This window comes from Trifolium pratense, linkage group LG5 (genome assembly GCF_020283565.1).
Source record: "Trifolium pratense cultivar HEN17-A07 linkage group LG5, ARS_RC_1.1, whole genome shotgun sequence".
Taxonomy (NCBI): domain Eukaryota; kingdom Viridiplantae; phylum Streptophyta; class Magnoliopsida; order Fabales; family Fabaceae; genus Trifolium; species Trifolium pratense.
Genome location: NC_060063.1, coordinates 38,358,639 through 38,376,214, shown reverse-complemented (window position 1 = coordinate 38,376,214; position 17,576 = coordinate 38,358,639). Strand labels below are relative to the sequence as shown.

The window sequence follows — 17,576 nt, the reverse complement described above, 5'->3', positions numbered from 1 at the left end:
ACATTTAAAATTTTAAATATTATTCTCTTGCCAATCTTACTGCGAAATTATTAATAATTCATTAGTAAATCTTACGATATATATCAGGAAATTAAGGGTTGAAAGCAGGAAACTTGAGAAAACATTAGAGAAATACATGTCATACACAATTCAAATAAGCTTATTTTACACACAATGTTATCTAACCTATACTGCAACCATTGTTGAAATTTCTGAAATATTAGAAATTCCATAGACATTATAAAAATTCAGAAGTTCATGGCTTACTTGAATTAACAATTGAATCAGTGATATAGCTAAATATAGTTTCATACATCATACAATTGAATCATCTTACCACTCAAAGGAAGTTCAGCTTAAGAAATGTGACTGACTAAGAAGCAATCCTTAAAGGCATCTAGAACTGGTTACTGATAATAAAATGTCAAGTGTGTCACTATTAGATGACTTGCATTTTGGATTTCTTGTTCTTGGTACATTTAGGCAACAATTATCACTGATATGACGTTTAGTGTCCCTGTCAACACAACTTGAGCTGGATGTAGCCTGAATCTGTACCGAAACAAGTAAGCAAATGCAATGGAATCCGCATCAAACATTTCAATTCGGTACACATGCACGCTTTTCCATCCCCTCAGGTTGTGTAGCATTTAGATGTATTTAACAAATTTATATTTATAATTTGCGCTAACCATGCTAATTATCTCATAGTGAGATTTTAACGATGACTGACACAGGAATGTTGACTATGTGACCTTGATTACCAAACAATCCAATCCTTCCATAGCTGGCAGTAGACCTGTTGCCTGTTGCATTGAAGATCACAGATAAGACTTGTCTCTCTCCATTGGCGATAGAGAAGCGAGTTGGAGATACTTTCACTGAAACTCCATATGGAGAACTCCAACCAACACTATAAGTTTCATTTCCAGCAATGTTTTGTACTGTTCTCTGCACTACTCTAGATTGGTCCAACCTTGCTATAGTGATTGAGAGCAAGTTTAGATCAGAGCCATATACAGTCGAGTTATGAATCCAACAATTCTGACCAGTGTAGTCTAGCACTGCAGAGGCTGAACCATTGATACCACATAGAAAAGACATGTAATCATCATAACCTACAAAGAAACTACATGCCAAATAAACAATTAAATAAGCTTATATATATAGTTGTTGCAGTTAAATAAATTATCAAGCCCTCTTATTCTACACACAATCATTGATTAAATTTCTGAATTATTAGAACTTCCACAGACATTATAAGTATAATGATTCAGAAGTTCATTAAGTGACTTACTTGAATCAAAAAACAATCCTGGGTTTAATGCTGCCGTAGCATTTACAAAACCACTTCCCATGTCAAAGGGAGTTGCTGGAGATTTGTTTAGGTCCGGGGAGGGATATGTCCGCTGAGCCATTATTGGCTTCCCACTGTTGTCATCCAGAGATGCCATGGTGGAAAGTGAAGATCCAATGGCAGCAGGACTGAAATCGGGAAACTTTTGCTTGATTAGTGCAGCAAGACCAGCAACATGAGGTGCAGCCATGCTTGTGCCAGACATCATTGCAGAATTTTCACCTGTTGGTAGAAAATATTGATCAGATATATTCACATTTCCTAATAAAGATGTTATGTTTACTTAAAAGAACCAACGGCATGTTTAACTAGGTTACATTTTGTTTTTGAGAAGTGCCGGCAAACACTCTAACACTCTTTCTAACTCTCTTTATGTTATTGGCTGAAATTCATGCAATGAGACCGACATAAATTAGTGGAACCTTTGTGAATTTCAGCCAATAAAAGATTGCTTTGCCAGCATTTCTCTTTGCTTTATAGTAAAAGTTTGTTTATGTATTTACAAACCTAGAAATTCATCTGAATCAGTGACATCAGAACTCCAAGCAGCCCATATTAAACTTCCAGGAGCTACCAGAATGGGTTTCAAAATGTCAGCTTCATGAGGAAGACTGTCTTCTGGATCTGGTCCTCTTGCAGAGTAATACATAACACTAGGGGCAACATTACTATAGCTCGCCGTTAGTCCGCCATTAATGCTAGCAAAAGCCCCAAGTTTAACAATTTTTTCTGAAGTACCGTCTTTTTCTATCGAAGAATTGTAGTATTCTAGTAATATCTGTCCAGTTGAAAACAACATATACATAATGAGAACAACTAAAATGCTATATACATTTACGGTATAGTAAAATAAAAGGCAATATGAAAAATGGGACAATATAAATGTGCACCTTGGAATCAGTTGCTAATGCAATTATTATGCCGAGAATTTTCATTGGAATTGGGTTAAGTTCAAAACCGTTGACAGAAGGATACATGGGGAAAACAACACCAGCAGCACTAAGATTCATGGCTGTTTCTAAGGCCTTGTTGATGCTGGAGAGACCGAGAACAAACCGCATTGTATAACTACACATTAGGAGGTTTCCTTGGACCAAATCTTTATTGAACTTACTTGCATCTTGACACTCACCAACATACATATCATCAGCAATTGTTGTGTCATCGTTCAAAGCATGATGTGCATGAATCAATTTGTACATTGTATTCTCAGATGTGCTAGCTGGGATAGTAATAAAAGAAAACTTTTAAGAACTTGGTTATAATAAATCTCAATAGCAACACTGATATACTAAAAAAATTATTTGCATACATTAACAATTGACTCATTTCATCATTCATGGAGGAACTTCAACAATATATTAACAAGTGATCGTGAATAGGGAAGCATGCTCAGGCTTATACATGTGCAGCATTAGTCTAAATAAAGTCCAACTCCGAGTATAGTCACATTATTTCCAAGAGATAGCGAGTTGGTATAAAGTCGATCATGAGAGGTGGCACCAATAATAAAAATCCACGGACTAAAGGAGGACATGCTCATAGACGATGGTCCAGTATTTCCAGCAGCTTGCACAACAAAGATACCAGCTTTTATAGCTGACAACAATGCCATGTCTATTGGATTGAAGAAAGTTGCAATACCGGGAGGACGCATATTAGGAGTGATTGACAGGCATATTATATCAACCCTATCTTGAGCTGCCTGTAAACAATTAAATTAATCATAATATATTAAGCCTTACCAGAAATGTAAAATTGTGGATGCAGTTTAGTTAACAGATTTTGAAGGGACCTCATGGAAGCAAATTATCAATACTTAACGGTTACAGTAACTCTTTGATTCAAGACTGTGCATGCCCTTAATCAAAATTAAAAAATAAATAAATATGAGCTCAAATTAACAAAAGAAAAGCAAATGCAATAGGATTGGCAAATGGTTTAAATTTAGTGTCAACAATTGGCCACAAATAAAATTATCATGTATTGCTGCCGACACATAAATGGCATGAACAACAATGAGTCACTTGTCTGTCTATCTATATATGTACCTGATCAAAAGCTGCAACAACATCTGCAGCAAATCCTCCAAATCCCTTGTATAGTGCCTTGTAAACAGCAATGCTGCAAAAGAGTGAAATGGAACACATTCATAAATCTAAAATAAATAAAAAAAAATCATGCTGGCATAAACAGATTATAACAGGCACAACGATTATATAATAGTTGCATAAGAATTTTTTACTAAAGTTAAAGAATAATTACTGTGAGCGAGGAGCCATTCCACTAGCATTACCAAAATGATACCCAGCAACAACCACTGGAATTCCATGGTTTCCAGCTGCAATAGAAGCTGTGTTCCTGTATATTAAGGATACGTCAGAATGGACATTTGGTGGAAAAGCATGCCCATATAGAAGATAGGCACAGTTTAAAGAATGGAGCAAGTGCCAAAATACTCACGTGCCATGGCCATCACCGTCAAAGGGAGAAGCATAGTCCTCATTTGAATCAAACATTCCTCTGGTTATAACAGATGCTGCAAAATGACGGGCCCCAACAAGCTTCCTATTGCAAGAACCAGATGGAAAATCCGGAGTAACCTCGCAGGTGCCAGAAAAACGAGCAGGAAAGTTGAATGGATGTTCAGATTTATCATCAGCGAAACTTGGGTGTGTAGGATCAATGCCAGTGTCAACAAATGCAATAGTGATTCCTTCTCCAGCAGTTTCAAATCCACCGATTGAAACCAAAGCTCCCTGCTGCAGACCAAGAAACTGTGGAGTGTGCGTGGTTGCAGTTCTTACAGAAAAATCCAAAACCACATTGGACACTTCTCTTCTCTTTGATAGGTTCTCTGCCTTTATAAGTGATTTCAAAATTAAGCAGTTTATCAAATCACATATGGAACCAAACCAAGCACATATTTCTTTCACGGTGTAAGGAAAAAATCATGATACAAAATGAAAAGTAACATATATAGTTCATACCTGCTGTTGGCTAACAAGTACAGCAAATCCATTGATCAAGTAATGATAGCTCCAGAGTTTCAGATACTTTTCCCCTTTAAACACCTTCTTCAACAACGAATCATGAACTTGCGCAATGTTAAAACTGCGTTTCTTATCTGCTTTTGTAACATTTTGATGTCTGAGAAAAAAAACCAAACATTCACTTTCACAAATAATCTCACATCACAAGTCAAGAAATAAGGATGGTACAAAGTACCAAAAAGTTAGAATGTTACAAAAATCATGATAAGTTTTTTAAACAACTTGTCCATGGATTATTTAGATATTAACTACTAAACAAACATTTTAACAAATAGAAAGTAAGATCGTGAAAGCGATGATGTACCTTGGTTTGTGATGTCCGGTTCTCCCAGAAGCACTATGTCTGAAGTGGTTATAAAGTCTGCTCAACTCATCCTGATAGTGAGAAGTAGGGACTTGTCTAAGAGTAACAATGTACACAGCAGTAGTTCTATCATCTAAATCATTTTGACAAGAACAAGGCATAATTAGTTCAAGCTCATCCTAGCAAAGCAGTTCAAGCTTGTTTTACTTAATGATGACAGATTGAGTCTCTTCTCTCCCATAACCATTATCTATAAACAAAAGTTTTTAAATTTTATTCATCAAGAGATCAGACAACTCTAACGATTTAAGAAGTCTAGTGTCATATTGAATTGATTCATGTAAAATAATAAAAAAACATTTCGCACCACAGAAAAGTCCATGTGGCAAGTTTATTGTGTAATTTGAGCTCATAGGTTAATTTTAGAAATATAAAGAATGTGATAAATATAGTTATGATTAAGCATAATATTAAGGATTTGATCAAGTGGTAAAAATATTGATTTCGGATATAAGAGATTTTGAGTTTGAGTCTTGCTAACGCTCCTAAAAAAAAGTAAATGGGACCCATCACCCTAAATTCTTATTAGGAAAAAAAGAATAAAAAAATATCACTCTCCCTCTGCTCTCCCAAATATAATCAATTTGATGATCCAAAATATAATAACCATACACACAACATGTTTGTTTGCTTTTCTTAAACGATTATGTTAGATTAGCATTTTTTTTTCTCATTTTACCCGAATTTAAACTCAAACCAACATATTTGATAATATTATTTTGAAAATACCTTCAATTATCCCATTAGAAAACGCCTTCAATTAATTAAAAATTTTTTTTATAGTAATTCAATATTTTTGTTCTCATGAAACAATCATTATTTAAGAAATATATTGTTAACTACTATTAATGCTCGTTCTAAATGCACCCAAGGTTTGTACCAAAAAAATAAATGGACCTAAGGTGTTGTGCTAGTCTCTAATTCGACTTCAGCTATAGCATTCTCTTGCAGTTTTGATGAACTACATCAAAGTAGGTCAAGAAGGTAAATTGGAATTTTTCCTTTGAAAAAATGCACATAACTCGTTTTTTCAACATTTTCTTCAAAACTCACTTTCTAATTAGGGTGAAACACTGTCACACAACTTAATTTGAGACTTAAGACAATCATTAATTTTAACCATATAAAGTGAGTGTTGGATTTAGTTTCTAGTTTCTCTATTTCTTTCCTTTGAATTGACTTTCCAATCACTAAAAGAAATTACGATTTTACCAACGATAGTCAAGAATAACTTGGATTATTTAATGAACAACACATAACATTTATCAAATAAATTTAGGTAAGTTATGTCCTAAAATACTTTTGAAAATTTAAAAGCTGGTTTGAAATGGTTTAGTTCAAAATTCAAAGTTGAAAGGGGCCGCCTATTCATCACATATTATATATATAACACATTTTCAATAAAAAGAAACATAGCAAACAAAAGAAACATCAAATATTTTGCACCATGACACAGAAACTAAAGCTGCGAAACCAACATAAACAAACAACATGTGTAACGAGAAAAAAACAACTAAATCAACCATTTTTATGAAGCCCTTAGTTAAAAAGCAACTTTAGTTTAGTTGAATGCCTTGATGGTACCGAATGAAATTAAAAACAAGTATTGCAATACATAGATAAAAATCATCCATTATCTCTAACAAGAGTTGAACTCAATCCATAATCTGTCCAAAAAAAAAAGAACACATAACAAGGATCATGTCATCTATTGCTTAAGTTCAGTTTTCTTTTTCTGCCACAAGCGATCAATTCCACTGTCGGCATCTCCCTAAAAATAGAAAAAGGTAAACAATAGAACATCAAAGTATGCTCAAGGTCAGAATAAATACAATAATTACAACTAAAAATGAACATTATTAAAGCCACGCACAAGAAACTAAAAGCATGAATGTCTGTTTCTAATGAACCAACACTGCTATAATAATTTGACAAGTTTTAGTCGATAGCATTTTTTTACAAAATGCCATGTTAGTTACTTTCACTCTTTACTTTCAAATACACTCCCAAGTCGAAAAACCAAGTTGGCATCGGTTGTATAAATTATTTAATCTCAAATAACCTCCTTGACAAAAAACAGTTAGTATCAGTTGCATAAATTAGTTAACTTTTACTCAGAATTACATTCATGCTATAACATTTCTGTCAATTTTCTAAACCATTCCCACACTTCAACGTCCAGTTTTGGTTTAAACAACTAAAACCAAATCATTTCAAAAATTCAACACGATTATTTTATTTATATTTGGCGTAAACCAGGTATCCTTGCAAAGAGGAAAAACAGATTCAACCCTTTGAAAATAAGCTAATTCAGATTTTCAGATTCTATACATAAGAAAGTTAAATACATAATCATAAACATGTATAGTGCTTAATTAAAAAACACAACAAATTAACTATTAAATCAACATAATCAAATAACATTTGGGAATAGTGGAATACCATACCATACTATACAAAAACCCTAATCAATTAATTCTCCTAAACCAACACAAATCAAGTAATAATAACCATGAAAATCCAAATTAATACCTGAGCGCGAGTGAAGCCACAGAGAGCAAAAGTAGAGAAGGTGCCATTGTAAATACCGCTCTCATCCAAATGACCTATGTTGATCTGAACAGAAGCATGATCCTTAGCAGTAATCAATCTGTTTGTAGCAGAACTGCAAAAGAGAAAAAAAATAAAAAAAATCAACTTCCATAAACGAAACAACAATTAAACAACTAAACCCTAATTTTTCAAATCAATAAAAAAAAAGTGATTATTGATTATCAAAAGCTTATACCACTTCCTAGGAATGTAGAGCTCGGTGATTTGTCCTTCTTCGTTCTGCATCTTGAAATTTTTTTTGAGAAAGGAATTGAAGAAGATGCGAAAACGGTTAGGAACTAGATGAAGAGAAGAGGCGCAGTGAAGAAAATGCAAGAGATTTATGAATCTCAAAACCCTATAAATAATTTTGATTTTGGGTCGGGTTTTTGCTGATGGACCAGTTCATAATATGGGCTAATGTTAACTGGTCTATTATTCTTCGGAGGTTTTACTTATTGCACCTCCTTTTTGCTATTACTCTCTTATGGAGTCTTGTTTTTTCTTTTTCTTAATGCTACTTTGGGAAAATTTACTTTAAATTTTAAAAATGAAAATATTAACTTTTAGAGTTATTGAAATGAAAAAGTCATCGTAAACTCACACACAGGTGAGAGAGTTGGGGTTCGATCCCCGGTTTTGACATTCGACCTAACAATTTCGGCATTTTTTGTCGGTTGAGCTAGGACTTATGAATTTTTATCTTTTTATTTATTGGAAATAGGACGGTTTTAAGTGTTATTTTTATCTAGAATCACACTTTATAACTTTTTTCTCTTTTATAATGTATAAATAAGTGGTTTCCGCGTGGATTTTTTTCTTTAGCAATAATCAATTCTCTTATTATGGACTACTATTGGTATGTTGGTTGAGGTTTAATATAGGATTGAATCAATTTTTGAGTCTCTTATTATGGACTAATGTTGGTTTCCCGTGGATATTATTATGTCAATTTTTAATATGTTTACTACTTCATTCATCTATTGGTTTTGGGTGAAATTGCACAACAAGTTTGAACTTTGAAGTACAAATTCCATGAATGAGTTTGGAAGCAGATCATGATTGGAAATTAGTATTTTCTTTTTTATTTTCATTTAGAAAGAAAAATCACAATACTCATTTGAAGAATTTCACATAGAATTAGCATTATGTGTTGATTCCCATTGTTTTTTTATAAACATGAACAAATAAACTATGTATGTTGGTCTGCATTTGAGACCGCGTGGAACACTCAATTGCTAAACCTGAAGCGGAGCATACAAGTCAAGAATTTGCTTTGCCTTTGCGTTGAGAGGATTACCATTTACCACCATTAGGAGTGAGAATTTGTTGTCTAGGTTGATCATGAATGATCAGTCATGTTGTTCATGGATGATCCATGGCAGGAAAGAAACAAGGAACATGTTAGTTACACAATTAGTATGTTAGGAACATGTTCTTAGCCATTACGTCAGTTAGATGTTGTTAGTTTTGTTAGTTAGAGCTTGCATTAGGCGCGTGATAGGGGCAAGCTGACAAGCTCAAATGAGCGCAACACATAGGCGCAGAGCTGAACTAGCTTGGCCTGCCATATATAGGTGCAGCATGAGCTTATGAGTTTGTAACTAATTTTTGAATTTTTGAGCTATATAAGCTTGATCATTCTAAGGGAATAGTATGTACACATATTGGGAAGCAGATTTCACGCTGTAATATTCCATACAGTTTTCACGCAGTTCTGAATGTGGACCGTCCGATCTGTTATGTATGGTTGTGATTGTTTTGATGGATTTTACAGCTGATTTGATCAGAACTGACTGATCAACAAGCAATGGCCGAGATTGAAACTACGTCAAAACTGTGTGGTTTTATAACTGTAGCAAATCCAGATACTGTTAAATCTAAATGATTCTAATAAGCTAATTCATATTGTTGATGAGTTGGCTTGGTGTGCAAGCAACAAAGTGAAAGTGTAACTAATTGCTTCTAAAGCAAGTTAGTTAGTTTTGTTAGTGAGTTTGTTAGAGTCAGTTAGGTTTTGTTCTACCTAGGTTGTTAGAGTTTGTTAGGAGGTTATTAGTTGGTTAGAGCTTAAGAGAATCACCAACTTTGTGGTGATCTAGTATAAAAAGAGCTTGGCTCATATTAGTGTGTGTAACTAACTAATTTTTCCCCCAAGTGGATGAATAAAAACTGAGCTATTTTCCCCTATAATCATCATTTTCTTCAATTACACAAAAGCTTTTCATTCTTTCCATTCAAACGCCATTGTTGCAGCAAGAACAGTAGATCCTGCATCTGTGCTCATTGGCGAGGCCAAGTGACAGTGCAGCGCGCGCGTGTGTTCTTGCCTGCTTGCCAAGCCTGTGTGAGCTTAAAGAGTTTTGTGCCAAGTTTCAGCTGCGCCAACATCTGGCATCAAGAGCCTGGTTCGTGCTTTAACCATGGCAACCTTTAACAATGGTCAATTCCCTGCGAATCTACCAATTTTGGATGGAAAGAATTATGATAATTGGAGCAAACAGATGAAAGTTTTGTTCAATTATCAAGATGTGATGGAACAAGTGATTAGTGGTGTGGAACCACTCTCAGAAGGTGCAACAGAGGTCCAAAGAACACAACACAAAGAATTGAAGAAGAAAGACTACAAGGCATTGTTCATAATTCATCAAAGTGTAAGCCCCGATATCTTTGAAAAGGTTGGAGATTGTGAATCAGCTAAGCAAGCTTGGGATATCTTGGCTACAGCTTATGCTGGAGATCAGAAGGTGAAGAAAGTGAAGTTACAAACCCTAAGAAGCAAGTTTGCACAGCTACAAATGGAAGAGAAAGAAACTGTAAGTGAATTCTTCACCAAAATTGCAAAATTAGTTAATGAAATGAAAGCTTGTGGAGAAATTGTGTCTGGTACAATGAGAGTAGAAAAGATATTGAGATCTTTAACTCCTAAGTTTGACTATGTAGTAGCTGCTATAGAAGAATCTAAGGATCTTGACAGTATCAAAGTTGAGGAACTACAAGGTTCTTTAGAAGCACATGAACAAAGGATGAATCAGAGAAATTCTGATAAATCCAATGGTGAGATAGCATTACAAGTTCAGCAGGGTAATAAGAATAAGAAAGGAAAGGGAAAATGGCAAGGCAATAAGGGAAAAGATAGTTATCAGAATGGAAATGGAAAAGAAAATCAAGATACCAAAGGAGGTGGAAATCAGAAGAAACAGTTCAATGGTGGTAGAGGTGGTTACAATGGAGGTGGAAGAGGTGGAAGAGGAGGAAGAGGTGGCAGAGGTGGAAGAGGAAAGTTTGACAAGAAACACATTCAATGCTATAATTGCCAAAATTATGGTCATTTTGCAGATGAATGTAGATTCAGAGAGGAATCAAGTGATGCTGAAGCCAAAATGGCTAAAGATGATGATGATGAAGGCTCAGTGATGCTTCTTGTAACTACAAAAGATGAAAGTGACCTTCAAGAGAAATGGTATCTTGATACTGGATGTACAACACACATGACAGGGAGGAAAGACTGGTTCACAAGCCTAAAAGCTACTCAGAATCACAATGTAAAGTTTGTAGACAATAGCAGCCTTGCAGTACAAGCTATTGGTGATGTAACCATCAAAAGAAAGGATGGCAAGTGTTCAGTGATTTCTGGTGTATTGTACATACCAGGTATGAAATGTAATCTACTCAGCATAGGCCAATTGCTAGAAAAGGATTATAGAATTGTAATGGAGAATAGGTTGCTGAAAGTGTACAACACTAAAGGTAACTTGATGTTAAAAACTGAAATGTCAAAGAATAGGACATTCAAGATTGGGCTCAATGTTCTGAATCACAAGTGCTTGATGACTGCATCAAGCAGAGAATAATGGAGATGGCACTATAGAATGGGGCACTTGAATTTCAAGGACCTCAGGTTGCTGCAAAAATCAAAGATGGTGACAGGCATGCCAAGCCTGCAAATTCCTGAAGAGATTTGTGAAGAGTGTGTACAGTCAAAGCAGCACAGAGGGAGCTTCAGCAAGCATGCAGCAAGTAGAACCAATAGTGTACTTGAAGTGGTGTATTCAGATGTATGTGGTCCAATGCAAGTGAATTCAAATGGAGGTAACAGGTACTTTATAAGTTTCATAGATGACTTTAGCAGAAAACTATGGACTTACTTGATAAGTAAGAAAAGTGATGTGTTTGAAATTTTTAAGAAATTTAAAGCTACAGTTGAGAGACAAAGTGGTAAGAGACTCAAAACCCTAAGAACAGATGGGGGTGGAGAGTATGTATCACATGAATTTGCAAAATTTTGTGACAATGAAGGCATTGTGCATGACATAGTCCCACCATATACTCCACAGCAAAATGGGACTGCTGAAAGGAAGAATAGAACAATAATGGATATGGTGAGGTGTATGCTGAAGGGGAAGCATTTACCTAAGGAGTTATGGGGTGAAGCAGTGTCTACTGCTACCTATACATTGAACAGATGCCCTACAAAGAGATTGAAGGGTATCACACCAGAAGAATGTTGGTAAGGACACAAGCCAAATGTGAATCATATGAGAGTGTTTGGTTCACTAGCTTTTAGACACACACCAGATCAATTGAGAAAGAAGCTGGATGATAAGTCAACAATGATGATATTGGTTGGTTATCACTCAACTGGAGGTTACAAACTCTATGATCCAATCAACAACAATGTGGTGATCAGTAGAGATGTAATAATTGATGAACTCAAGGAATGGGACTGGAACACTAATGACAAAAAGAAGTCAACTAGTGTGATGATTGAAGAAGTTAGTGAAGAACAAGTAAATCAGCCAGTGCCTGAGGTGAGAAGATCAAATAGGCCTTGAGTTCTACCAGCAAGATTACAAGAGTGTGAAATGAACTCAGATGGTCAAGTGAACAATGATGGTGAGTTGATCCATTTAGCATTCATGGATGTGCATAGTGCTCTACAAAGTGAAAAGTGGAGATGTGCTATGAAAGAAGAATTGGATTCAATTGAAAGCAATCAAACATGGGAGCTGGTGGATCTTCCACAGAGAAAGAAGGCAATAGATGTGAAGTGGGTTTACAAGCTGAAAGTAAACTCAAAGGGTGAGATAACCAGATATAAAGCAAGACTAGTGGCAAAGGGATTTCTTCAGAAAGAAGGTATTGACTATGATGAAGTGTTTGCACCTGTTACTAGAATGGAAACAATTAGGTTAGTAACTGCTATTGCTAACCTAAATGATTGGCCAATGTATCAAATGGATGTGAAGTCAGCATTTCTGAATGGTCCTATAGAAGAGGAAGTGTATGTTGCCCAGCCACCTGGTTATGAAGTGAAAGGTCAAGAGCTTAAGGTGTACAAGCTTAAGAAAGCACTCTATGGTCTGAAACAAGCTCCAAGAGCCTGGAACAAAAGGATTGACAAGTTCTTAAATGAAATAGGGTTTAAGAAATGTGTCACAAAACATGGAGTGTATGTCAAGAAAGATGCTGCAAAGGGAGTTATTATAATTTGTCTATATGTAGATGATTTGCTTATCACAGGAAGCAATGAATCTTATATCAGTGAGTTCAAAGGTGACTTGAAGGAAGAGTTTGAAATGACAGATTTAGGCCTCATGACATATTTTCTAGGCATTGAGTTTCTGAGGAATGAGCAAGGAATCTTAATGCACCAGACTAGATATGCATAAGAGATTTTGAAGAAGTTTGAGATGGACAAATGCAATGTTGCATTGTCACCTGCTGAGCCAAGGTCACAGCTAACAAAGTGTGCAGAAGAAGAGGATGTAGACCCTACATTCTATAGAAAGCTGATTGGTTCTCTGAGGTATTTGTGCAATACAAGGCCTGACTTGGCTTACAGTGTAGGGATTGCTAGCAGGTTCATGGAAAGGCCTAAAGGTTCACACTTGATTACAGTAAAAAGGATACTTAGATATGTAAACGGGACCATAAACTATGGTATTATGTTCCCTGCAAGTGACAGAGACAAAGAATGCAAGCTAGTAGGTTACACAGATTCAAATTGGTGTGGTGATCATGAAGATAGAAAATCAACTGCTGGTTATATGTTTTTCTATGGTGGATCACCAATATCATGGTGTTCAAAGAAGGAACCTGTAGTGGCCCTATCCTCCTGTGAAGCACAGTATATAGCAGCATCACTCAGCACCTGTCAAGCCATTTGGTTGAAAAACCTAATTGAAGAGATCAGTCAATACAGGTGTGAAACAGTTACTTTGAGGATTGATAATGTGTCTGCTATCAATCTTGCAAAGAACCCTATTGCTCATGGAAGAAGCAAGCATATAGAGCTGAGGTTCCATTACTTAAGAGAGCAGGTAAGCAATGGTAACTTGGCTCTAATGTATTGCAGAAGTGAAGAGCAAGTTGCAGACTTGTTAACCAAGGCTGTAACAGTACAGGTGTTTGAAAAATTGAGAAGTGAAATAGGAATTGAGACAGTGGACAACATGAATTAAGGGGAAGTGTTAAATCTAAATGATTCTAATAAGCTAATTCATATTGTTGATGAGTTGGCTTGGTGTGCAAGCAACAAAGTGAAAGTGTAACTAATTGCTTCTAAAGCAAGTTAGTTAGTTTTGTTAGTGAGTTTGTTAGAGTCAGTTAGGTTTTGTTCTACCTAGGTTGTTAGAGTTTGTTAGGAGGTTGTTAGAGTTTGTTAGGAGGTTATTAGTTGGTTAGAGCCTAAGAGAATCACCAACTTTGTGGTGATCTAGTATAAAAAGAGCTTGGCTCATATTAGTGTGTGTAACTAACTAATTTTTCCCCCAAGTAGATGAATAAAAACTGAGCTATTTTCCCCTATAATCATCATCTTCTTCAATTACACAAAAGCTTTTCATTCTTTCCATTCAAACGCCATTGTTGCAGCAAGAACAGTAGATCCTGCATCTGTGCTCATTGGCGAGGCCAAGTGACAGTGCAGCGCGCGCGTGTGTTCTTGCCTGCTTGCCAAGCCTGTGTGAGCTTAAAGAGTTTTGTGCCAAGTTTCAGCTGCGCCAACAGATACCAAATATTGTTTCCACCCAATTTACTTTCTCTTTTTTTTCTTTTTTTGTTACAAAATTTACTTTCTCTCTTTCATTCATATTGAATAACACCTTGTCACCTAAGCAATTTTTATTGAGAATGCACGAGAGCTCCGTGAGAATCTTATAATGTATATAATAGAGATTACATCATGTGTCAATATATTATTAGATTTTTTTTAACAAACCAAAATGAGATATATTAACAAACAAAATCTGTTTTTAGCTTAACAATCCAACTGTTGCTGCAGCACAACCACCAACAATCAACTTCAGAGAGTGCTTTAAGGGGTAAAGACAACACATGAAATGACCAATTTCGAGTAAGAGATGAAGAATAGGTATTTGGATAATTGGATTAAATGAAGAAAAACTCATTGACAGTTTGGAAAGGGAAAGTGAGCTTTTTCCTTCTTACCTCAAGCTTCTGAACAATAAACTCAACCCAAGTAAGATCTCTAACATGCAGCGGCTGTTCTTTGAGAATTTAGGTAAAAGGATTTTGAGCATGAGGGAGAAAGATTGGGTGAGGAGTGACACAACAAATCTTACCTATTAATAACCCAAGGATGATAGAAAATAGTTTGCATGTGGTGATTGATTCAAGATGGAGTGAAGTTGATGGTTGTGGTGAGAAGAGAGAAAGAGGGCGTGAGAGTACAGAGAGAAAGATGAGGATTATCAGATTTTTGTTTTGTGCAAAAGAATGAAAAGGGTTTTATTTTGGCTGAATTGTCTTTATATATCCTTACCAACATTTTTCCACTTTTGCCCTTCATTAATCTTTCATTCTTATTATAACAATTCTACCATTACAGCATCCATTTAGTAATAAAGTGTTGGGTTATTACTTATTACAAACTTACTACAAACCAACACTGTACTCTTAAAAGAATAATTTCCAATTACTCAATAAATTCTTAATTTTATCTTGCAGTTGAAATCTCAATTTTAACTCTATTATTATTTAGAGTTGGGTTGTTATACATCATCCTGGGGACCCCTAAATTATAAGTTGTCACGTTTGCCTAAAACTAGTCACCTACCCACAGGCATACTCTGCAAGGTAGAAATTAACGTTCTTTTTCAATACTATACTAAGACCGCAGATACTGAATTTAATGCTCTCATGTAGGTCTTAGCACACTATCCTTCGTTCGGGATTACTAGCTTCGTTTCCTATGTGATATCGACTAGGTCCTTAGATTTTATTCTAATGTGATCAAGATTAAAATAACTAATACCAGACAATTGAAAGAGTTTAAAATAGAAATAACTGAATTTATATAAATAACTAATATAAATAGTACAACCAAGTATTTGTAAGGGAGTTTTTCGGCTCCACCTAACTTGGGAAAAATAAATTACAAAGACAGAAAGAAAATAACCTTATTGGCCTTGGAGTTCTTGGTCTCCTTGCCTCTCCTTAGAGTTCTCCTACTCTAGAGTGAATATTCAAAGTATTGAATTTTGGAATGTTTGTGAATGTATAATAGTAGAGGAAGGATGCTCTATTTATAGTTTTACAGCTGGGTTTGAACTTTTTCTGCGCATCCATCATGGCCACGATGGCGTGTAATTTCGCCTCATCGTGGCCACGATGGATCCTGTCGTGGTGCGATGGAAGATTTGATCAGGATTTTCTGCTTATTTTTCAAGTCATCATCGTGCCACGATGACAAGCCATCATGCCACGATGGTAAAGATTTTCAGCAGATTTTCTTCAATTTTATCCGTCTTCTCATCGCGTCACGCTGAAACTCATCGTGGGTACGATGGTGCGCTGCTTTATTCCATTTTTGCCATTTTTTGCTGCTTTTTCCACTTTTCTTTTTTCTGGTCCTTGTGTCTTCAATTTTCCCGATATTTGCTTGCTTTTGGTCTTTAATTACTATAAAAACTACTCTAATCTATTACTAAAAACATCATATAATTGGCTGTCATCAATTACTTATTTATATTTTTATTTATAAAATTCAAAGTATTACAATATAATTTTTAAAAAATAACAATTGTTTTATAAGGGTAATTTTGTCATTTAAATATCTTATGTATTTTATCATATTGGTATGAGCAAGTATGTATTTTACCAAACACAGGATAGGATAACTGAGGATAATTGTTATCTTGCTGATATCCTATCCTATCATTATTATGTTGTATATCCTATCCTGCGCACCAAACGGGCCCTTAGGGTTTTATGATAGAAACAAATCAAGAGAGATATTCTACCTTGGAGAGAAAGTAACATACACTAGTAGAAATATGACATATTACTTAAGCATTTTACATCTGACGAACATATGTCAGATGTAAAACGCTATATGGAGTAGTCTTTTCATCTGGTCTCAATATCCACAGATGTAAAAAATATATAGACAAGACTTTTTACATCTGACTTCAATATACCGGATGCATAACTAAACGCGGTGGCAATCTTGTAATTATGGTGAAAATTCTCTAAAATACATATATATTTGGCCATATTTAGGCTCAGATATAAAAAGTCAGGTTGAATAAAAAAAATAAAATAATATTTTTGGAATAGAGGTAATGTATATCTCTCTCTCTCTCGCAAGACAAAAAAAACGAACTGACACAAAAAAAAGAAATCGATACAATCCAATCCCTCTCTCTCGCGATGCAAACCCTCATCAGCGCCGTCCTCCACCGGCGATGAGATTGAACCCTCAGCGCCGTCCTTTAATCAACTCACCACCACCGCCTTATCTCAGCAGTCGTTCTCTCTCTCTCTCTCACTCGCGCAGTCGTCCTCTCTCTCTCACTCGCGCAGTCGTCCTCTACCCTCACGAACCCTAACTCCAAATCGAAGGTTGTCTTTCTTTCTCAAGCCTCTACTCTCACGAATCGAAGGTTGTCCTCCTTTCTCCGGCCTCTACTCTCACGAATTGAAGCTTGTCTTTCTCTTTCACATCGATTCAGGTACGTACTCTTGTTTCTCACGAATCGAAGGTTTTAGCTCTTAGCTCTTTGTGGTTTGTTACTTGATTTTGTTTCTACTGAACTGTTTCTTTGTGTTTGTGGTTTATTTTGTTTCTACTGAACTGTTACGTGATTTGGTTTTAGCTCTTATTCTTTGTGTTTGTGTTAAAGTTTAGTGGTAAAGTTTAGCTCTTATTCTTTGTGTTTGTGTTAAAGTTTAGTGGTAAAGTTTA

General features: G+C 35.5%; 1 protein-coding gene and 1 pseudogene across 1 annotated transcript; both read right to left on the bottom strand.

Annotated features, from left to right (window-relative positions):
* Window positions 1-247: 247 nt before the first annotated feature.
* On the bottom strand, window positions 248-5,096 carry LOC123886604 (annotated as a pseudogene).
* A 1,271-nt stretch (window positions 5,097-6,367) lies between these two features.
* Window positions 6,368-7,720, bottom strand: LOC123883757 (40S ribosomal protein S21-2). The gene is made up of 3 exons (XM_045932648.1): window positions 7,563-7,720; window positions 7,307-7,439; window positions 6,368-6,545 (listed from the first exon to the last, which is right to left on the bottom strand). The coding sequence occupies exons 1-3, from the start codon at window positions 7,610-7,612 to the stop codon at window positions 6,483-6,485; spliced, it is 246 nt and encodes an 81-aa protein (XP_045788604.1). The 5' UTR covers window positions 7,613-7,720; the 3' UTR covers window positions 6,368-6,482.
* Between the last annotated feature and the right edge of the window lie 9,856 nt (window positions 7,721-17,576).